We start from the raw sequence: 24,755 nt of genomic DNA, 5'->3' as shown, positions 1-24,755 counted from the left end.
TTCCTAAAGTACTTACCTGCAATACCTTTCGAATGAGATATTACATGTAGAATTTGAACCTGTGGTTCTTAAAATAAACTAAGAAAAGATATTTTTCTATATAAAAACCTATTGGCTGGATTTGTCTCTGAGTGTGTGTACCTCATTTATTGTCTATGTGTATGTACAACAAATGCTTAACACTACTCCTTGGATAAGCCTACTGCTCGACCACACTACCACAAAATAGAGCATTAGTATTATCTATTTTTACCACTATTTTACCTCTAAGGGGAACCCTTGGACTCTGTGCATGCTATTCCTTACTTTGAAATAGCACATACAGAGCCAACTTCCTACAGGGACGTGGTTGGGTCACGGCAGCCCATTCTCCTCTGAAAGAAGTCTCTTAGCTTATAACCCACTGGGGAAATGCCAGAGTGGCAGAAAGGACAGTCCAGCCCGACCCTGGCAATGGTTCATCAGATAAAAGTGAACATTAATAAGCTGACGTCTGTCGGTCTAAGATCGGGCCACATTTCTCAATTAAAGAAGCCCGTCAAATGACCAGGCTATGGTCCTGCTAATTAAACACAATGAAGGTCTGACTGGGCCAAAACACGGAGCAACGTACTGTCGGTATTTATTCAAGACCAGCACCAGCTTAACACTAGGAGCTACTGACGGAGCCGGTAAAATACAGGTCAGGGGGCAAATTTAAACTACGTATAGTAAGGTAACTAAGGGAAAGCAAATAATGTTATGTAAATATACACCTTCATAAATTAAGAGGAAGCCAGGTAACTTAAAAGTTATTGCCAATATTGACCCGCCTCATCCTCTCACAACCTTTGAGAACCCACCAAGAATCTATACAGATAAATAACCAATGAGGGACTCTCTTTGTGCCAGCTCTAATGCAATAGCTGGCAGGGACATCAACCTCTTCTCCTTCTTATGGTCCACAGGGAATGAGAAGTTAAATGCCAGGAGAAGCTACTCATTTGGGGCCTGGATGATTACAACATGCATCATCTTTTCTTTTGCCTTTTCCTCTGTGGCAGAATGCATTGTTTCCTTGCTTTGATTAACCATTCGCAATTATTTCCTGGCACTGCTGACCTTCAATAATTACTGTGATCTGCAGGTCACAAGTTCGAATACCATTAAAGTCAACTTTTCAACTTTCTGAGGTTGGTAAACTGAGGACCACTAAATTTGGGATCAATTAATATTAATAATACTCATGTGAAATAACATGGGCTAGCAGCACTGTCGACAATGTCATAGTAAGGATTTCGAAGGCCCTCTGCAAGACACATCTTGGGGCCCCTGTTTGGACAACACTGAGGTTTATTACACATGTTCTCCTCATTCAAGAGCGCATAATGAAAAACATACCGTTTCCGAAATGGGATCGCACACAAACAGCTAAAATGCGCCTTGCCAACAATCCAGAGAATCACACTGAGTAGAGAAAGAAATAGTGAGAGGCAGAGATAGGCAGCAAGAAGGAGAGCGGTAGAACTAAAGAAATAGAGGAGAAAGAAAGATGAATTTCCCAAGGAGACCCTTGGAAGGTGGAGGACCACGGGACAAATGGCCACCTTGACCATGCCTTAAAACGTCTACTGTGGATCTATATGACCCAATGTCAAGGCCCAACACTCTCAGTCAACTATGTTGGATGATTATTGAAGATCTCCCTTTTCTTCAAATACTTTATCTGCCAAAATTAAGAGCACTTACAAAAATGATCACTGGCAGCATTAAGCACCCGATAAATAACTAACTGGATTAAATTCCTCTACACAATCTCCCTCGCAGTGAGCCAGCAAATATATTTCTAACATCACTTACTGCCCAGCAGGGCCGACTTTGACATCAACATTCTGCACATCCCTCAGTTCATTTCTTTTACAATTCCACCAAAAAAACAGGGCGCCTTTATTCACCCACTGAAGAACAGGAGGCACACAAAAGAGAGAACATTAAAAACATAAAACCTAATTAGGAAAAAGTCAACATTTTAGCATAAAAGACCTTGGCTAGAGAGAGCAGTTCAGGCCCTTGGTGCTACTGACAGTACACATATTTTTACCCAGATCTATTGAGTGTGTAATGTCCCCAAGATACATAGCTCGACCGAAAATGTTTTTTTTATTGGCCAGAAGAATTGTGTTGTATTGTAGAAAATTTGCTGCTAAGGGACATGAACTGTGCTGCACCAATGAGGCTTACTCAGGCCAAAGGGCTTAAACGGTTGTTTTTATTCCCTTTAAGTGTAAACATGGCCTAGCCATTTTGGCTGGACAACCCTTTTTGGTTTCGAATGAAGACTCAATTTTATACGCTTTGCCCCCTTCTACAATGGCACATCAAGCAAAGACACTTTGACAAAGTTATTAGCTTTGACTCTTGAACAGTGCAAGCACAGACACACTATCCATACACACACTGACTTACATCATACATCCATGCACATACGCAGACAGAAGTACAAGTTACTTACCTTCGGTAACGAAATATCTGGTAGAGACATATTCTAGTTGTAGATTCCTTATCTTAGAATTTTCACCCAGGCGTCAGGCTGGATCCGGAATGTTTTTCTTTGAGCAATACCCTTGTGCGTCGGTTGGTGGTGTTGGTCGACTCCGTGGGCGTCCATAGCATCGTAGTCGCCGTGATGATGTTAGGAGTAGTACATAGAAGCCGCCTGAGGGCAGTGACGTCAGTTTCTTTTAACGACTTTCCACGCCAAAGCGAAGAGCCGCTAAGAACACTGAGATTGGTGCGCCAGAGCTAAGGACCTGAAGGGGGAATTCCTGTCCCTAGAAATCAGTTCGCAAGGGGGGGAAGGATGGGTGGGTCGTAAGAAATCTGCAACTAGAATATGTATCTACCAGATATTTAGTTACTGAAGGTAAGTAACTTGTACAGCTGATAAAGACTTCTAGTTGCAGATTCCTTACCTTAGAATAGATACCCAAGCAGTGCCATCCTTGGAGGTGGGCTGCGAACCAAGATCATACTAGAAAGTCCTGCAGGACTGAACTACCAACGTAACCGTCCTGATGGACCTGACTGTCGAGGCAGTAATGTTTAGCAAATGTGTGCAGGGTTGCCAACATAGCTGCCTGGCAGATATCCAAGGCAGGAACTCAGCTTTCTAACGCAGTGGAAGTAGCAGTTGATCTGGTGGAATGAGCATGCAAGCCCTCAGGGGGGTGCTTCTTGGCCAAAGCGTAGCATATCTTGATGCAAAGAAGTACCCATCGAGAGATGGTACGTTTTAGCACCACTTTCCCTTTCTTCGCAACCACATACCTGACAAAGAGTTGATCATCCACCCGGAAATCTTTAGTACGATTTAGACTGAACGCCAATGCTCTTTTTGGGTCGAGACAGTGGAGTCTCTCCTCCTCATGAGAAGGATGTGGGGGTGCGTAAAAAGTAGGCAAGGTGATGGACTGGCCTACATGAAAAGGTGTAACAAACTTGGGAGGGAAGAAAGCCTTAGTGCGCAACACCATTTTGTCAGGGTGCACACACAAGAATGAAGGCTTTGAAGAAAGAGCTTGTAGCTCACTCACTCTGCGAGCAGAAGTTATGGCAACAAGAAAGACAGTTTTGAAAGTGAGGAGCGGCAAAGGGCGTACACATTAAGGAAGTAAGGACAAGATTGAGGTCCCACTGAGGCATGATAATTGCAGTGGGAGGAAATAAATGGATGAGACCTTTAAGGAATCTATTGACAATAGAAGATTTAAAGAGTGAGGGCTGATCAGGTAGGAATGGCCGATAAATACCCCTTAAGGGTGCCCAAAGCAGAGCCCTGCTGGGCCAAAGAAGGAATGAACAAAAGAACCTCAGATAGAGGAACAGAGAGGGAATCAACAGATTTGTTAGTTTACCATGCCACAAATTCATGCAATCGACAGGCGTTTACCGTTTTGGTGGAGGGATGCGTGGCTGCCAAGATAACATTGCAGACTTCGGGTGGAAGATCAAAAGTCGTCAATTGCCGCCACTCAATTTCCACACATGAAGGCAGAGATTAGACAAGTTCGGGTGGAGAACCGTGCCCTGTTGCTGCGACAGAAGATCAGCTCGAAGAGGCGGTCTGAGTGGAGGATCGGTGGCCATGCTCAATAGCTCTGAAAACCATACTCTCCGTGCCCTGTCTGGAGCCACCAAGAGAACTCGGGCCTGATCGTTCCTGATTTTCTTGAGAACTCTGGGCAGAAGTGGTATAGGCGGAAAGGAGGCCGGAGTTCCAATCGAGACTAAAAGCATCTCTGAGCGAGTGCCGCTTTGGAAATTCCAACACGCAAAACAACTGACATTGCGCGTTCCCTGCAGCGGCGAACAGGTCTTACCAGGGCTCTCCCCACTGCTGAAAGAGACCTTGTGCCACCTCCGGATGGAGATGCCATTCGTGATCGGCTGTGCATCGACAGCTGAGTTAGTCCGCTCTGGCATTGAGAGAACCCGCCAGATGTTGAACCACCAGAGTAATGCCCTGATGTTCCAGCCATGTCCAGAGGCGTAGTGCCTCCTGACAAAGGGTCCAGGACTCTACCCGCCATGTTTGTTGCAGTATCACATGGTGGTAGTACTGTCAGTGAACACTTGAGAGAGGGAAGAAATGCTTTCAAGCCTGATCGCCTGGACCTCCAGAATACATATGGAGCCCAGACTCCGTCGGAGACCAGAGGCCTCTGATCTCCGCCTCTCCCATGTGGCCGCACCAACCCAGAAGTGACGCATCTGTCACTATGGACAGATCTGGCTGGGAAGGGAGAGGGACCTGCAGTGGACCCAATGCGGATTCAAAAGCCACCACTGCAGGTGTTTCACAGTCCCTTCTGAGATCTGGACCATGTCGGAGAGATTTCCCTGACGCTGCGCCCACTGGAACTTCAAGTCCCACTGCACAGCCTGCATATGCCATCTGTCATGTGTCACTAGCAGGATACAGGAGGCCATGAGGCCCAGCAGCCTCAGAGTCTCTCTCACCGAAACCCAAGATTGAGGCTGAAAGATCGGAATCATAGCCTGAATATCTTGGACTCGCTTTTTGGGAGGATAAGCCCGAAACTGCACTGTGTCCAGAACAGCTCCGATGAAAGGGAGCGTCTGTGAGGGTGAGTCCGGTGTGGCTTTGGCACATTCATAGTGAACCTCAGGTTGTGCAGGAGGCTCGCCGTAGTCTGAAAGTGGGAGACAACTATCTGGGGCGAGTCCGCCTTCAACAGCCAGTCGTCGAGGTAGGGGAAGACTGAGACCCCTAACCTGTACAGATGGGCTGCAAACACCGCCATCACTTTCGTGAACATCCGAGGGGCGCTGGTAAGGCCAAAGCTGGTAAGGCACAGTAAACTGATAGTGCTCGTGACCTACCACAAATCGCAGGTAAAGTCTGTGGGCAGGCAGGATAGGAATGTGGAAATAAGCATCCTGCAAGTCCAACGCTGCCATCCAGTCTTCTGGGTCTAAGGCAGACAGGACCTGAGGAAGGGTGAGCATTTTGAATTTCTCCTTCTTGAGGAAGTAATTGAGGTCCCAAAGGTCTAAGATAGGACGTAAGCCCTTGTCCTTTTTCCGCACCAGAAAGTAGCTGGAATAACAACCAGAACCTACTTCTGGCACAGGGACCTTCTCTAGGCTCCCTTGGCCAAGACAGCCAAGACTTCCTAGCGGAGAAGTGCCAAATGATCCTCTGGAAGTTGGCTGACTGATGGAGGCATGGCTGGTGGGGGAGATTCGAAGGGGCGGGAATAGCCCTTTTGAACTATCTTCAAAACACACCTGTCCGTGCAATGGATTCCCAGTGGGGCAGGTGATGGCGAATCCTGCCACCAACTGGATCGGAGTGAGGGGACGGACTAGGAGGGTTTGGAGTCTGCAGCGGAGGCAGGGGTGGACTGGGCAGACCTCTGGTTCCCTGTCCCACGCTCACTGGGATTCCACGTCCCTGGCCACGAAGCGGCTGAACAGCATGGGTGGCACAGTGGCTGGGTTGGGGATGCGATAGGAAGCCCCTTCCGTGGCCACGAAAGGCAGAATGTTGGGGGCAAGGGGAAGCAGAAAGGGCAAGGGACTGAGCCGTAGCCCGGGAGTCCTTGAATCTCTCCAAAGCCAAATCCGCCTTGTCTCCAAAGAGATGGGAGCCATCAAAGGCCATGTCCATAAGAGACTGATGGACATCCTCTGAAAAAACAGAAGTACGCAACCAGACGTGGAGTCTCAAGGCCACCGTCGAAGCAACCGATCTGCCCACAGAGCTGGTTGTGTCCAGCCCACATCGGGTCGTGAATTTCACCGCATCTCTCCCTTTGTTGACAGACTGGGAGACAATAGCACTGCCCTCCTCTGGTATCTTGTGTGACCGTATCCCACAGAGAGTGGGTATAGCAGCCCACAAGACAAACGGTGTTCAAGGACCGCAGCACGACTGGAGGAAGAAAACATACTTTTCCCAAATTGTTCCGGCCTTTTTGATTCCCTATCCGGGGGTGCGGAAGGGAATGCACCTGAGGAAGAGGAAGCCTGGATGACAAGACTCTCAGGCGTGGGGTGTTGGGACAGGAATTTAGGGTCGTTCAGGGCGGGCCGATGATGGCGTGCAATAGTCCTGTTCACAGGAGACCCTGTGTTGGGTTTGGACGAAGTACCCAAAAGGACACCGGTGAGGACTTCAGTGAATGGCAAAAGGGGCTCAGATGTTGAAGCCCCTGGCTGAAGCACCTCTGTCAGGAAATCTGACCTGTACAGTAGGCAGCTCAAGGCCAAGGACCTCAGCCGCCCTACTGACCACCATAGCATAGGTCGCTCCCTTCGCTGTAGCCACGGTAGGAGGAGACAGCATGCCAGCATCTGGAGAAGGGTCCAGTCCACTGGCCTCGCCCACTTCCTGTGCATAGTCCAAAGATGGGTCATCCTGGTATGCATAAGGGTCCAGGGACCCCTCCAATCCTTCCCCAAATTCGTACCCATAAAGAAAAGGGTCCAAATCCGACCTGGGGTGAGTAGTCCCCATCGAAGACAGAGGCAGCATCGGCCGACGCCGTTCCAACTCGTCGGGGATGAGGATCGGGTCTACATCGATGGTGGGCACCACGAATGTCGGGAGCGTTGGACAAACGAACCGGCGTCGGGGAAGGTCTCAGTGGTATGACCGGCATTGGTGCGGATCCGCGAGCGGATCCGGAGGAGACCCCGGTGACTGGAGCCAAAGTCACCAGCGCCAAACCTGATGGCCCCCCGACCGAACCCCTAGGGCACAAAGGCGCCGTATCGGGGTCGGCCTGCCCAAAAATGAGGTGCATGGCCTCATACAACTCCATTAATTGGGCAGGGGTCGCTCCCGCTCCCAGTAATTCGGGGAAGCGAGGCGCGGAGCGGACCCAGAAGCAGACTCCGAAGACGGAGGCCTCAAGTGTCGACGCTCCTCCCGTGTCTCATCAGCCGAGCAACGAGGTGATGTCAAAGGGCAACGGGACCGCTTTGATGACTTCTTCTTCTTCTTACCTGTGCCCGAAGACTTGGAGGACGAAGAATGGTGGTGGCTCTGCGAGCGGTCTCAAGACCTTCCCCTCGAGCGAGACCGGGACCTACGCGGAGTCGAGCGCCAGGCCGCCATGAGCTTGAGAGACCGTTCCCTCAAGGCCTTCAGGTGCATGGCCCGGCACTCTGAGCACGACTTCAGTCGCGGTCATGCTCCAAGCACCATGAACAGACCTGATGCGGTCCTTCACCAAATTCATGCGCTGACAGTCCTCACATGGCTTGAAACAGGTCTTCAGGGACATCATGACGCACCAAAAACTCACCAAATAATTCGACAAAACTGTTGAACTCAGTCAAAAAGAGACCAGGGTAACTCTCTCCGGATCAGCACGTGGCGTGGAAAGAAAAGAACTGACGTCACTGCGCTGAGGAGTCGTCTATGTACTACTCCCGTTGTCATCACGGCGACTAAGACACCAACGACACCCGCAGATTCGACCAACAACACCTACTAACGAGCAAGGGTACTGCTCGAAGAAAAAATCTCCGGATCCAGTCTGACGCTTGGTGAAAAAGTCTAAGATAAGGAATCTGCAACTAGAAGTCTCTATCAGATTATACCCACACATATCTATGCAGACATAGATCAACACACAAGCAGACTGCCATACACATACCAGCAAACACAAGGGTATCCAAAAGCCTGTATGACTATGTATGTGCGCATCAGACCGCAGGTATTAACAAGCTTCAATGATTCCAGGCTGTAATGAGCCTTGATGACCCCAGACAGTTAAAAGCCTTCTTTTCCTAAGGCAGTAAAGAACATCCATGGCCCCAGCCAAAAAACTGCAGGCAGCAGTGGCCATGAATTGTCCCAGACTGGTCTGAGTCTCAATGGGTCAAGGCAGTAACAAACTTCAATGGAAGCGGGCAATACCAGCCATTATAAGTACCAGCCTTTATAGAGCCTCTGTTGTCCAAGGCAGAAACACACCTCTAAGGAGCCAAGCATTATTTATTCAACACTTCATATTAAAGAACACTATGATAATCGAAGAGTAGTGAATCAAATGTAACATGTTTTTGATGCCCATCCGCTGTTCAACGTTTGTGAATTATGATTACAATTATACGGTCAGCTGTCCAGATAAAGACGATTAGGATGTTGCTGCCAAACCACCAAGGCCATATTTCGATGTGGGTGCTTAATCACCCTTATGGGAGGTACGAGTACTTCCAAGAACCAAATAGATTTTTCTAGCAAAAGCACCTGGCTACACTTGGAAGCACCGCCGTGTTGTGATTTGTGTTATATTAAAAAGATGATCTAGTGAGGCACCAAAGGAAAATATGGGATGCAAGTCATCTGTCACACATGAAGTAGGTGGCCCATGACTGATGATTTCAAATTAACTTCTCACATTAGATCTGGGTATATTGCATTATTTTCAAATTGATACATTACCTTGTAAATATTAGTTAATTTGCCTTACTGCACGTTTGTATTAACACACAGGTTTCATCCATCGTTTTTCATTAAACGATTGGTCATACTTATATTAGAATTGACAGATATTTTGTCACAAATGGAGTTGACTATGGTGCAGCCTGCAGCCTGGTAAACTTAAGAAAAAAATGCAACAATTTGCTCTACAAATACTGGAGTGGCACATATGTCTTTTAAAGGACCCTTTATCTCAGTCATCTTTGATCTTCTACGAGTTTTTAATGTATCCCTTTGTTGCCCCAATTTACAGTCTTTACATTTTGACAGCTGTCATAACAAATCTGACATTCCGATCTGTCTGCTCATCTGGAACCAGTTACAGGACACGTGTTCTAAGCCAATACTCTTTCATTCCTCATAGAGAACATTTAGCACTTACTTAATCTTGTTGGAGTTTTTTTGTAGTCTTTTTCCTCTTCTAATTCCTTCTTCACAGGTTTTCGCCATCTGTTTTTAACTTGGTCAACCAGAAATTGAAATTCATTTTTGTGCTTTTGCCCTGGGAAAGAACGCAGGACAATGTAAACATGCTTCTCCACAAGAATGTATTTAATATGTACTCCACTGTCAACAACATTCACATCATCTTCAGAAGGAACAACAAAACGGTGCCGCACTCTACAGAAATAGTAACTGCAACAGTGGAGATGCATAAAACAGTATCTGCAAATACAATTGTTACAAAAATAAACAGTCTCCGCAATCTAGGTTCCACCTCATGCTTTTTAATATATCACCAGACACTCCTTGTCCCTTTATCTACCACTTTGCAGGTTCTTTTTGATACCCCCTTTTACCATTTGCCATGGTTTCTCTGGCTTTCTCTTATGTCTTCCTTCCCCCATGTGTACTCTTTCCCCCATGTGTGCTCTTTCCCCCATGTGTGTTTCTCTCTCTCCTGCTCTGGGTCAAAGTCTGATGAAGAAAAATAAGTGCTGATCCCCAATAATGAGTGCTGGTGGACCCCACTTGCAACAACGTGCTCTAATTAATCACTTGTCACAGCACTGAGAGCAAACATAAAGGAGCAGAAAAGGAAGTACAGGTAGGGGGGAGAATAACAAGAAGCAGTAGGAGCCACAGTAGTGGTTCAGAAAGCAACAGGAAGGACAATGGACTCCCGACAAGGATATCACAAAACATTTCAAAGATAAACAGCTGGAGATCAGAGAGTAGGGAAAAAGGTCTGAAGTGCAGAGAAGACACATAGGGCAGCCCATGAGTAGCATTTGAAGATTTCAGTGTGAACCTACAAAGGGAAATAGGATTGCTAAAGGGTAAAAGAGGTTGGGATTGAAGGGTTCAGTAATTATCTGGACAATTTCCTGTTTGTAAGAAAGGGTGGGACTGATGAACGTAGCAGATTGACAAATGTTCCCAGCGGTGCCTAACTACTGAGACATCTTTGTGTGCGATTCAGATGATGGCCTCAATGACAAACGTATGCACTTTTGATAGTGCAGCATGACTAGAAAGAAACCTCACTGATAAGGCTGTAGTAAGTTGTGATGGTCAACTTCAGTTTTGAGCTGCAATGCTACTTTTTTATGACCTTATTCAGGAAGGGGAAGTGGGCGGTGGAGCAGTAGTTTAGATGTTTCTCAAGGTCTAGATTGGGGTTCATTACCGGAAGAAGAATTTGGCCAGTGTCAAGGAGGAGGACTTAACCAATGTGAAGTGTGGAGGGCATACTGAACAATGTCTAACTAGGGGAGATAGCAGAATGGGAGACCAGCTCAATAAAGGACGAATGGGGTGTGCTATTGTGATAAGAGGGTGCTTTGAGGTAATGGGCAACAAGGAGAGATGTGGGCAAATACGAGTGGTTATTGTTAAGGGTGTTGAATTGACTTATTTGTAAAGATGATGATGAAGATTTGGGCTGAAGCTGATGGTGCAGGACACTTTCTCGTCTGAAGGAGGAACTGGTGGTTGGGTGTAGGTTTGTGCACGTCTGATTGCTTTAAATAGAATGATACTTTCATTCTACGTTTTAGCAATGATTTTAGACTACAATGACGATTTAGCCAGATACGTGACACATTTATAATAAAAGATTCCATAACATAATAACTGGTTTTAAATTGTCACTTTTTAATAAACTATTGTGAATAATGATCACAGCTGAATTTTAAAAAATTAACATTTTCACTGAACTGATTATGATACAATGAAAGGCAAGGGTGGTTATGATTTTTGGATTTGTAAGTAATGTTGCATTTAAACAGATACTCTCCTATTCAAATTCTCGGACGTGCAGAATTGTTTAATTTGCTTTGAATCGCCTATTATGTTTTTCACCATCAGAAGTGATGTTCTTTCTGAGTAGATATATTCCCTAAGTACTTGATTACGTTTGAATAGCCGAGAGGGCAGTTCTAGAAATCTTCACAGTCTTAAACTCTTGCATGGATGGCTTTTTCTTTCACCATCTTGTAGTAATCTTGTTATAGAGTATTTTGGGTGGACCTCATTGTGTCTCTTATCTTGTGCCCTTTCATCTGACTTTCTTCCCTCATTTGTTATCCATTCCCCACTTCTTCCCTCCCTCGCTGTCTTTTTACTAGCATTCATTTCTTCTAGCTTGGGAACTTCTCTTTTACGGCATTTTTATGTCTATATCAATTAAGATGAAGGCTTCATGACTGAACAGCTTCTAAGACACTATATGCAGGTACAATGTTTTAGTTAGGGATATATTTTTATAATGTTAAACTAGTTTGCCCCTAGTAGCATTTACAATACTGAGAGTCCCAGGAGACCCTTCGTTCATGACGTCTAATAGTTGATCCTGTTCTGTTCATGCCTTTGTGCTTGCCTTGCATGACTTGTTTGGGTTAGTTTAGTTTTGGTCAGTCAGGAGTCATCCACCAGTTTACCAGTCAGCTGAGTGTTTTGTTTCTTGTCACCTTGATGGCACAATCATTACATTTGGCGACTGTTGACTGCTGCTGGCTGCAGCCCTCCAGGCCCAAACACTGTTCCCATACACCACGTAAACAAAGCGACAGAATAAAAAGCACAAGTTCCTGACAATTAAGGCCAAAGTGTTCCACCTTGGGACATCCGTTACCTTTGTAACATAACAGATGTATGGGATGGTGGAGGGGTACACGTTTAGATGTGGAGGTATCCAAGTCTGGACGTGGAGGGATACAATACTGAGAGGGGAGTGCAAAATGAATGCAGTTCTTCTCACAGCAAGTTTCCAAAAGAGGCTCGTCTTCAGCTCCAGTCGCCCCTCTGTGGTAAAGCGCCTGAGAGGAAGCCCATCTCACCCATGTGTAGCGCCTGTCCTGCATGTAATCCAGAGCGGGCATGGCATCTCTGACCATGGTAGAAGTGCCTCTCATTCAGCCAGGCTCTGCCTCGCCTGCTATGTAAAGAAGAAGGTTCCACAGCGGTATGCGTACAGCGCCTTGAGACCCTAACGGGTGAGTAGTGCGCTATACAAGTACGAAGTTTTACACTGTCGTGCTGGACTGGACTTTAATTTGCAGGACCACAACACACAGCCATAACATTCCTCAAGTCAAACTGTATGAAACAAGTTTCCTGAATGTGGGAAACCATTCTAAGCAAGCCCTCAAAGAATTTTCCTGCCCATCTCAACTGACCTGATTCACAAGCGTCCCTCTCAGTGCCTCAAATTTTTGCTTTGTTATCGTGTTTTTTGCTTATTCTTAATTTCCAGACTAAGGCGGCGCCTCTGCCAAAGACATTTCACACACAACAAATTGTTTATTGAAAGGATCCAAAATCGAGCAAACGTGACCTTTGGGAGTTGAAATTTCATATAAATTACCCCAGAATTGAGCACAGATCATAGAAAAGACTGGCTTACCGATGTACTGACAAGAGTTTAAGTACCTTTCACGAGCCCTTGGTGGTTCGCTGCATTCCTGACACAGTCTAATGCTCTGAGCTGGGATGCACTTGTATTTTCATCCTCTGAATAACGACGTGCAATAAGTGCTGCGATTGTTTCATCAACACCATGCTGTCCTGTGAATATTTCAGAATGGGGATCCATGCAACAAAAGCGACATAAGCATTGTTGAGCACAAGATGAGTGCTACAGCGAGACAACTGCAGTAACTGAAGCTCCACCCAGGAACGGAATGGGAAACAAATTTACGCCCGGCACATACCGAACAAGCATTTGCAATGTGATAGGTCTGGCATTTTACTGAGATAGAGCTATTGGCATTGTAAGTTCAGAACTTGACTTTTCTTGCCGCATTAATTGGTCAACCCTATCTCATAAATTTGTCTTTTCCTGCCATGTTTTGCCGGTCACTGGCGGCTACAGACATCAGAAATCACAAGCCCTTGAGGGGAAACAAGAAGATGACTGCACTACCTTGAGTTCGAAAATAAAGCTAGAAAAATATTTTATTTTTATTTTAACAGAACAAAGAGCCTTGCGAGCATTCTTGCTTCACATTTCAACAGCCTGAGAAGATTTAGGGCCCCAAAAAAGGAGCTAAGCAATGCCCTGTAGGCCTTGTGCTGAGTGCTGGCAGAGAGGGGTCCTGGAGTGAGACTCAAGGTGGGAGCCCAAGCAAGCTTCACATCATTGCTTCGAGGTTTAGCTACATTCTACCAGGAAGAGCTTATTGAGGCGTTCCTGAGCACTGAGCTAAACGACCGGGTGTTTCTTTTATAAAATAAACTTTTTTCAGGAGGTAGAGATAAACGAGGACAGCACTGGAATCAAGCCAAAACAAATGTCAGGGACATGAGAGGAATAGAATGCTGCAATAAAACGCAGGCAGCTACCAGCCTAAAACACCCAAAGTGTAAGGGGAGTAACATAAATAGTCCGTCACAGCAAGAGATAAAGAAACCAAAGTGGAATAATACAGTAGGTCGTCACTGCTCTGAATCAGAAAAAGAAGGGAGAAAAAGGCAGAACTGACCACTAGCAAGCAAGAATTTTTAAAGGACACTGCAATCAACAAATGAAATTGCTTTAAGTCATAAGAAGTATACTGAAAGTATATACGAGGTCAAACACTTCCGCTCGACCCAAAAAGTGGCCTACACGTGTGGATAATGAATTTTCATTTATTGTTTCTAAGTCAGTATGAGGCGAGTTATTTTCCTCGACCTTAATTTCTTTTTTTATCATTCTTCTACACTCAGCACGTCTTACCTTCCTTTAGCCTCCACACTGCACCCCTCGCTCACACCATTTTTTTACATCCCCACCATGTCTATTGTCTCTTCTCTATGTCATTTTCTCCTGGGATGAATTTTTTTCACAATAAAGCAGTCAAAATACAACTGTTTTGAGTAGGCAAAAAAGTTTTCTATTTGTTCAGTTTGGTTGTTAGCCTTATTTTTTTTTATTTTCTCTCTATAGAAAAGGTGAGCCCCGTCGCAGATTTGAAGATGACTAGCAGCAGACACCCAAGGCTCATCTGTCTGCTGCTACTGACAAAAGCAGAGCCTCTTAAATGGCCAACATTTGTAATGTGGCTTCTTGCATGCACATGCCCCTTTCAGTACCCCCCCATGTAACATTAGTGCTAGCAGAGATAATCAAAACAGCATTTCCACTCCCGAGGCCTCATTGTCGCCCACAGTGACTCAGGATGGGCGAGACCCACCATATGCTGTGTCTGCTCAGTTTGGCCCATTGTCATACTGCACATGACAATGAGCCAACCAGGGTCTGTACTTGGTCATACTAAGGCCTGACCTTCGCCTGCAGCAGCTACTTTTGGGTTGTGTGCCTGCAACGAAGTAAGCCCAGACAAATGTTGGGAGTTTATTTGCAACTGAAAAAAATTGTCCACCAGCTGTCTTTTGCCACAGGCTCCTTCGGCAATGGCCAGTTACCCGCCCTGTCCATCTGACTCCGGCTCTACCTCCTTCACTGACCAGAGAAGCATGTGCTGGCAGGGGGAATGCATTGCTATCTCCAAATAAAGTTAGAAAAATGATAGAATTCTATGCAGTTCATTAAGACTCCACACATATGAAGATGAGACCGACAGTTGCCTTTAGCTACACAAAACAGCAGTCTTCATATTTGTCAATAGTATTACAAAACATTGTTGTGACACAGCCAGCTTTCTACCACTGATGGCTAAGGTAAAAGTTCCTACTGCTATCTCTACTTCCTAGAACATCACTCCTTCTCACCAGGGCCCAGCTGTAACTTTACTACTCCAACAGAATCAATGCTCGTATACCCTATAATATGTTCACCAAACCACTGCAGATCAACAACCATCTCGCTCAGCTTATATTTGTTCAAAAGTAGCAGAATTCAGCTCATATTTGTTCAAAAGTGGCAGAATTCAGCTAACTTCTGCTTCATCTAGTAAAAGTGTATGACCAGCCTACTGTAGGCCATGTCAAGCCAAATATACATTGTGAGCTAGACCTAGCAGGACGGCCCTGTAGCACCGGGTTCTATGAACACTCTTGCAACGAACTCATGCAGTCTTATAGGCTCTTTTTAAATGTACTTCAAGACAACCAATGAGATCTCTTGGTACTGAGGTTCTGTCTTTGAAACTGTGGTTCAGAAAGGAAAAATGGGAGAAAAGGCTCCCAGATTACGGGGAATAAGTGCGCCCTAGCAGGAGTGGCTGCTTTTTAAAAGTGCGCATGTGATGAGCTCCAGAGGAGGGAATGTCAGTTTGTAGGCTTGCTGTAAGTAAGCAGATTATATGGGAGGGTAAACGAGATACAGTGGTGAGCCTGTAACCCTAAATCCAAAGGATAACTTGCAGAAGGGCAAATTTTGAGGAGCAAATAGAATTGACCACGTGAGCCTGAAATTACCGCAGACCATGAGGCACAAGAGTGGCACTGCTTTTTAAAAAAATGCATTGATAACAGGAATCAGCCCCACTTCTGTAAGGACAGGCAAAAAATAAAAGGGGAGCGCTAGTGCTCCTAGTGGCCATGGTACGAAAATGCTGTTCCCAAAACAGAGATCAAGTACACGTAGGTGGCAAGAAACAGCATAGGTGGTTGGAAAGAAGGAGGAGACGGGAGCAGACGTGAAGGGGGGGGGGGGAAATCACACATGCCAATTACACCCACTTGCTGCATACACCATTAAAGAGGAGGAGTCACCGATTCCAGCAGTCACCTCCATTTTGGATTGGTACAGACACTCAGTGATAGTGTCAACAGATGCAATGAGGGGGCCACGATGAATGACGGAAATCATATATAGACACAAGCGCATCACCTAAGATGATAATTAGGTACTGCAATTCTACAACTAAAACTCAGTACTAACAAAGAAACAAAACTAGAGCAGACACTTTCTGTGGGAAAAAATAAGACATTACAAAGGAATGCTGCTCCGAAGAGAACATTAAGCACGCCAGAATACTCGATACAACGCCAGAATACCACATCTTGCTGACAAACAGCTCACCTACGAAATAATAGGCAATTGCGTAGGCTTGGGGATGCTGATGTCTGCTACTATGGTCTCCTGTCAAATCCTCGTTTGGAGGCCTTAAACATTTGCTGGACACAGAAACTCAGATGGGCAACATTACGCTGGGGACCATTGTGGTGGAATTAAAAAACATGAAAACATCTATTGCAACAGATCATTGTATGTTGGACCAATTTAACACAAACCGGTACAACAACAAAAGAAAGAATACGTATGTGACACTATAATATAATGACATGGAAACGTTTTATCTAAAACTGCAAATATTACAATGATGTATAACTCTAATGTTGTCATTGCTAAAATTCAATAAACATATTTAAAAACCAAAAGAAACATCCATGACACAAGTGGAGATGTCCATGACAAAAAGAAAGAAAGTAAACCCATTGAGTGCTTTACATTTAGAGCATAGATGGGCATATCTGATAGAACAGATGCATTGGAAACCGAACTGATGGGGCTCCAGAATTCGGAAATGAAATGTGAAATTTACAGAAAGGAATACAAATAGAGATGACATTAGAATTTTTGGACTTCCCAAATCGTAGGAGATGTTAACACCTCTCAAGGCATTTAAACATTGCTAGAACTGGAACTTTGTCCTCCAGTGGAATTTTAAAAGGCCCATAGAATTTGGATGAGAAATCGAATGACAAATAAAGTTCTAATTTCCTATCAAGTCTGGTGCATATCTGTTCAGCCTTTCAGGGCAGAGGCGTGAGTAAAATGTCCAAAGAGAGCTACAATCGGAAATCGCTTTTCTTTAGTAATATATTAAAAAACCTCAAACAGATTGACCCTCAATAAACATGCTTCAAGTACAACATTTTGGATTCTGTCCGTCTCGGTGTGTCAGGTGGGACAAGATTGTTTTGTTTGCTCAGTGACTGCTCCGGTGTCAATGATAGACTTTCAAAGAACATCAGAAGTGAAGATTCCACTTAAAATAAGCAATAAACTCAGTCCTGAGATCACTTTAGATATGCAGTCATCAGGTGGTTATGCCTCTGATGTTCAGTCCTTCTTGGTGCAATGATTTTAAATGGTTAATAAAGAGGTTTTCTTTTAGGCCCAGCTATCTTTCAGGCATGCGCCACAAGGAAAATCTTCAATGTGAATAAGCATTGGCAAAGCCGAAAGGTCGCACTTTTATATAGTGAAAGAAGAGCTGTTGGCTTTGTCCGTATAGAATTGGCAAAAAAACAATAGAAGAAAAAAAAAATCTTACGGTATCTTGATAATGTACATTGAACTCAACGTTTCAGTTTAAAAAAATAATTTTCACTCGGGAAACTGAACAGAATTGAAATAGAAAAAGGAAGTATCAGAAACTTAAGGGAAATGCTTGCCAAGTCCTAATTTACTTTTCACAAGATCAAACTGTTTGGGGTCTTCTGCAGAAGCCCATAGAGTACATTTATGGGCCTTTAGGAAAAGCGTCATGCTAAGAAACCCTGTTTCCTTAGACACCAGCCCCGAAAGTGCAGGGGATGGCTCTTCCCCAAGCACCATAAACATCTCTGTGTGCCAAAGCTTGTGCTTTCATGCAGGGGAAAATAAAAAACTGTACAATTTGCTCTTCAGTTATACCGCTGCAAAAATATCCCTGCTGCTGTGGTTTTACACCTGGGAAGGCTGGTGAGCGACACAGCAATGAAAGTGGGTAGAAAGGACATTTGAAGGGGGGAAATGAAGAAGCACTTGAGGGAGAGAGATGCGAATACACATGCACCTCTGTGGAGTGCTGAATAAAAAATAAAAAAGTAGTTACTGAAATGTGAGAAGTGGAAGAGTACACGTGAGCCAATCAAAAGGACCGTAAAGAGGCCAGGCTCCCAGGAAGGAACAAACACAAGAAGAGGAAGGCAAGCCATTGAATAAGAAGCAAGCACATGAAAGGGACAAGCCAAATAATGGTAGGCAATGGGAAGGCTGTAAGCCCCATATTTGTTTATAATGATCTGTCAGGTAGGCCCAACCTAAAGAATTACATTTTCTGCTGTGGCAGACTGCTTACCTATTTGTGAGGTGGTTAAAATATGTTAACTGTTGGGCTTGAACTGGGTATCACCATCTTCTTCCTCCCCTTAAGGTTGTAGCTACAAAAGTCCCAAATTGCACAAGACCAAACATTTAATAATGTCTGCTTTTATTATATTCTGTAACCCCAAATGTTGTTTTGTGTTCTATTCTGCTTCTACAGTTAGTGATCTAAGGCAGCGGATCTAACCGGTGTTCCGGGGAGCACCGCAGGTCCACAAAGCCTACTCAGGTGGTGCACAGCTGCTTAGATATAATCAAATAAGAAATATATTAATAAAGTGTATATAAATAAGCAACAATGGAAACTGAAGATTTTAAAATGTTCTGTAAATTTGATAGAATTTGAAATCAAGTTAGTACCCTCAGATTGATCATTGGAGTAGTGCACGTGCATTAAATAGAATATAGTACGGACAATGATTGGCCACAACTGAAATTAGAAACGCTCGAACCTTCCCATTAAAATTCAAGTTTTGATTTTTAAAATATTTTTGGTGAATTAAATAAAATGTTCCATCAATTGTGTATATAGTGGGATCCCCAGATTCTAATAATGACTCATTAGGGGTCCTCATTAAGTAAGGGTCAGGACATAATTTCTGTCAATTATAGAACACTGCCCTTTAGTCAGATCTCCACAGTCCACAAGAACTAAAATAATATAGGCTACCCTGTCCTTAATAGATACATGCCACGTACTCACATAAGAGGAAAGCTGCTCACCTTCCTGAACTCTAATACCATTTCTGGTCGTGACAGCACATGCTGGAGTTGTGAGAACAAGTCAAATAGCATCATGTTACAAAAAGGCCACGTGGAGCAATCCCTCATAACAGAAGACAGCATGAGCGGATGAGAAAGCAATTTTCACGAGAGAACTAGGCAGATCTGAGAGAGAAGGAATGCAAGTTTTCATTGTCAGATTCTGGGATGAGGCCAGCCACATCATGTAGATTATTAAGTGAGAAGTCGCTAAAAGCCAAAATTCATGATTAACTGATACCTTAGAGATTCGGCCAGAGAAGCAAATACTGTTCTGTACTAAACTCCACAACTGTCCCCATAGCTATACTAAAATAGCCAGCAACACAACCATGCGTTGGGTCTGGACGCTGAAGTCATTTACAAAAGAAATCATGCACAGACAAGCTAATATTGACAAGAATATTCATCTCAGTTGGAGACATATGCAGCCACCTTAATAGACAACCAGCAATACTGGGAAATGTAATAAGACTACATAGGAGAACATTAACAAAAAATGGAATATCTGCACACTACGTTTAGTTTTAAGTCCGAGTGTTGATTATTTTTCTTTTGGCATCCACAAACTCCTATAGGAACCCGCATCCAAAGTTGCACCTGGTGCAGATTTCCAGGTGGATTCCTTTAGAAATGTTGCGATTTTATTTTGTAGAATAAATTCCTTCTGTACATAGATAACTTAGGGCACGAGTTATCGTTTTTTGAGATAAGTATAACTATAACTGCTGAATTTCTATGGTTTTGTTTGTGTAAAATCTGGGCCCACTTATAATGCCCCTGTAACTGTTGTTTTGTATTTTTTAGTAAATTTTGGGGCTTTTTTAAGTTTCATTTCCTAACTATAATATCCCTACAACATTTGTTCTTTACAGTGAATTTCTAGGACTTTTTTTTTTTAAACATAAAGTAATATTAATTACCATAGATTAATCCAATCACTGCTGCGCACAGCCTTTGGCCATGCGTGGCAGTAGGTTGGCTGCAGGGTCTGGCCGCTAGCCAGGCCCTGCGGACAACACATCTCATGCAGCCAACCCACGTTGCTCACAGCCTTTGCCTGTGTGTGGCGGATGGCTGACCGCAGGGCCTGGCCTGTGACCAGGCCCCTGAGCCAAGCCCCACATGCAGCCAATCCCACGCTGTGCACGGCATTTGGCGGCGGGGGGTTGGTCGCAATCCCTGGCCTGAGGTCAGGCCCTGCGGCCAACACTTTGCATGCAGCCAACCCCATGTTGTGGGTCGGTGAGTGGATGTGCGTGAGTGGTTTTGTGGGTCTGTGAGTAGGTGTGTAAGTGGCTGTATGGGTCTGTGAGTGGTTCTTTCAGTGGCTATGTGGGTCCATGACTAGGTGTGAATTGCTTTGGGGGTCTGTGAGTGGGTGTGAGTGGTGATGTGGGTCTGTAAATGGGGTGAGTGGTTTTGTGAGTCTGTGAGGGAGTGAGTGTGTATGAGTGGGTGTGTGAGTGAATGCGCAAGTGGTTTTGTGAGTGTGTGAGTGACAATATGGGTCTGAGAGGGACTGTAAGTGGATGTGTGGGTGTATGAAGGTGTGTGCGAAGGTGTGTGAGTGGCTGTGGGGGTCAGTGACTGGGTGTGATAGTGGTTTTGTGGGACTGGGAGACGGTAAATTGGTATGTGAATGGGTATGTGAAAGGGTGTGCGAGTGCGTGAATGGGTGTGTGGGTGGCTGTGTGTGTCTGAGAGTCAGTATGGTAGTAACTTTGTGGGCGGTGAGTGTTTTAGTGGGTCTGTGAATGGATGTCTTTCTTTTTTTAATTGGAATCTGGATTCACGGATCCGCCACAGAGGGGGGTCACAATGAACACAGTGGTGGATCTGCAGATCCTTACACGCCCCAAACAAAAACATTTTTGGGCAATTTCTTGCCCATGAGGGGGTCCCTTAGAGACCCCTAAATCACTACCATGGGGACAGTGTACCTCTACCCTGACCCATTCTATGAATTGTGGCTTTTATTTGCTGGGAAAGCACTTTTAAATAGTCTGTTCCTTGCTAGCTGGTGCACTAGTTGAATTGTTTCAATTTTATATGTTAAGCATATGCCACACAATGTGAAGAAGAAAAAGCAAAACGTAATCTATCACCTAAACGTAGGGGCCTCATGCTTACAATAAAACACTTCAATTACAAAAAAGCACATCTAATTTTAATAGTACAGTAAAAGGCTTCCTAGCAGATAGAGATGTACTTCGAACAGGTACAGAACCCCTTTAAAGACTGAATGTACATCAAAGGAAACACGATACTTACCAGCACAAAGAAAAGCTAGCATTGGCTTAGAATTACTGTAACCAGAAGATATAGTTTAAACACACAAATATGACTAAAAACATAAACGGGGCTAAAGTGTGGATCAACCAGACATGAGTCTGAACTGTTCTTTTTAGTCGGCTCTGCAAAGGGAATCAGCAAAACTGCAATCACACACAGGGCAAAAACGTCAGTGTCCGAAGTGGGCTGATGCATTGCCCTATGCAGCATGTTGTGGTGGGACATGCCACACCTGTATGTCACTTGAACATGCCAATGCATGAAGAGGGCTGGCCTAATGCTCCACTATGACTGCATATATTCACATATTTTTATGCACAATTATCTGGATTACATGAGGCTACCAATACAATAACGCCAGACCTAAAAGGATCTACTATCACATTCGTTATTATCCTAAATATGTCCTAATTACCCTTTTACAAGCAAGACAGTAAATTTTCAGGATTTCCCTGACCCTTCAGTGCTCTGTCAAAAGAAAAATCTTTTAAACCTCGCCTCTTTTTTTAAGAATCTTGCTCTATAATGTTCTTCCTCTATATTCTTTCCAAAACATTTCACAACTCATTTCCCTTCTCCTCTGAAGTGTAGGCATGTAGCATCTGTGTTTTCGCCCTAGGAGTAGCCCATTTGGTACTTGATTTTCAAAGGACCTTTTTCTTGCAATACTGCTCGTGCCAAACATGTAGTATGCAAAATGTACATCCTCAAATGCTGTTCAAAACTGTACTCCAGTATTAAAATGAAACATTAGCTTACATATGCAGTTCACGGAGGAGAAAGCTCTTTTGGCATTTCACAAAGGTGAGCAAATCATTTAAAAACACAACTACTGGAAAAGCGAATGACAATCTCATTAGTAAGAGGAAGTTTATTAGCAACAACCGATAGCCAATGAGATTTCTGAATCTGCAATTGTCTTTAAATCACTGCAGAAGCTATCCATTAGAACATTATAAGGAAAAGTTCCGGTAATGGAAAGGTTTACAAGGTAAGTTAACAGAATTTGTGCATGCCAACAACCTCTTAAAGTCTGTAGAGATGCCAACCTCATTATCATTCCATATAAGCAGGATATAGCTCTGCTGCCCCAGGCACAAGTCTGCCACTTCAGTCTGGAGACGGAACACATTAATCCTAGCATTAGCAACTCACGACGTTTGGAAGACACAATTGTTGGATAATGTCTAGGCAGAGACGTGGCATGTAGAAATAAAGATGTGTAACTATCAATACAGGGTGGTTTATCAAAGAACACTCCCATCCATGTTACATCAAACAGACAGCGAGAGCAAACGTTAGGTTATATATAAGGTCACTTGGAACCCAGTAGTTGAAAACTTCCAGTTTTTGATTACCAAAGGTCAGATGTACAAAGCATTTTTCCAGTCCGTTTGCGACCGGAAAAATGCTTTTTCTAATGCACAAAATGCAAAATGAGATTTGGTCACTTGTTACCAAAGGCCAGATGTACGAAGCAGTTTTCAAGTCACAAACAGCGAATCGCCCGTTTGCGACTTGAAAAATGCTATTTGGGATGTACAAAGCCCAAACTGCGATTCAGTAACTTGTTACCGAATCGCAGTTTGGGTTTTGCGATTCAGTATTAGGAAGGGGCGTGACAAGGGAGTCCCTTCCTAATACCGAATTCAGATGGTATGTATGATTGTTTTGTGACTGCGAATGCAGTCGCAAAAAAAAAATCGCAGTTAGCACCAGTTTCAAACTGGTGCTAACCCATTCGCAAATGGGAAGAGGTCCCCATGGAACCCCTTCCCCATTGTGAATGGCAGCGAAAATATTTTTTCAGAGGCGTGGCAGTAGGCGGGGGCTCTGAAAAAATGAAAAGAAAACTTTTCATTTTTGAGTTTGAAATGCATCTCGTTTTCCTTTATGGAAAACGGCTGCATTTAAAAAAAAAAAAAACTGCTTTATTTAAAAGCAATCACAGACATGGTGGTCTGCTGTCTCCAGCAGGCCACCATCCCTGTAAGGGCGGCCATTCCCAATGGGGTCGCAAATTGTGACCTACCCCATGAATATTCATGAGGTAGGGCATTTGCGAACCCATTGGGAATCGCAAACAGTTTCATTGACACTGTTGTACATTGGGTTTTGCAACTCGCAAATTGCAAGTAGCAAAACCTGACTTTTGTACATGTGGCCCTATATCGCATTTCGCATTTGCAATTCGGTATTTGGAAGGGGGGCGTGTTTAGGGTGTCTCTTCCAAATACTGAACTGGCACGGTATGTATTACTGCTTTGAAACCAAACTGAGGTCGCAAAACAGTAATACTCGACCACCAGTTTAAACTGGTGGTAACCCAAATGCAAACGGGAAGGGGTCCCCACGGGACCACTTCCCCTTTGAGCATGTAAATGATAATATGTTTAAGAGCAGGCATGGTTCCCACGGACCACTGCCTACTCTTAAAAAGCGAAACTGCAAAGTTGTATTTTTTATCTTTAAACGCAACGAAAACCGGCTGCATTAAAAAAAGGTTGCTTTATTAAAAAACAATCATAGACATGGTGGTCAACTGGCCTCAGCAGGCCACCATCCCTGTGATTGGCTGCTATTCCTAATGGGTTGCAAATTGAGACCTACCTCATTATTATGCTGAGGGAGGTCTATTTGCGACCCACTAAGAATCACTAATGAAACTCAAAAGAGTTTCATACTTTAGGAATATTGATTTTCTAATTGCGATTCTCCTAGAATTCTGTATTCCTCACATTAGTACATTTGGCCCTTATTTATTTAAAATTATTCTTCACTGCCACTACTGAGAAGGCCCTTCCACCCAAGCTACAATTTTCTGCTGTATAGAGGCCGCATGAGCACCCATGTGAGCTAACGCTACGGTGCAGCTGTGCCGGGGAATCATCACTGGAGAACCGTGCATGGCACTCCTATCCCTCTTGGGCTATCACCTGCGCAATCATAGCAATTTCCCCCAAACATTTTACAACAATACTATACCCTGCATCTTGTAACCTTTCCACTCTAACCTTTGAAGGCATCTAAGCCACTTTGCCCAAATATTGTTAGACAGAAAGATCATATCTTTCACTCAACCACCCTCTGAGCCCTTTCCTCTGCCTCCTAATGAAGAAGCCTGCAGAGAGCGGCCCGGATTTGGCAGCGGCTCTCAATAAATTCTGCTGGCACAGAATGAAGTTGCCTGTCAGCCAGAGGTCTGTGCAGCTGCAA

At 44.3% G+C, this 24,755-nt stretch overlaps 1 protein-coding gene across 1 annotated transcript in view; it reads right to left on the bottom strand.

The window, feature by feature from the left end:
* RAD18 (RAD18 E3 ubiquitin protein ligase) overlaps window positions 1–24,755 on the bottom strand; it is a 530,572-nt gene that overhangs the window by 256,800 nt on the left and 249,017 nt on the right. The window contains exon 10 of the mRNA XM_069206336.1: window positions 9,381–9,500. Coding sequence (XP_069062437.1) covers window positions 9,381–9,500 — 120 coding nt within the window. The remainder of the gene's footprint in view (window positions 1–9,380; window positions 9,501–24,755) is intronic.

This window comes from Pleurodeles waltl, chromosome 9, assembly GCF_031143425.1.
Source record: "Pleurodeles waltl isolate 20211129_DDA chromosome 9, aPleWal1.hap1.20221129, whole genome shotgun sequence".
Taxonomy (NCBI): domain Eukaryota; kingdom Metazoa; phylum Chordata; class Amphibia; order Caudata; family Salamandridae; genus Pleurodeles; species Pleurodeles waltl.
The sequence above is the reverse complement of the archived record's forward strand: the minus strand, read 5'-3'. Positions and strand labels throughout refer to the sequence as shown.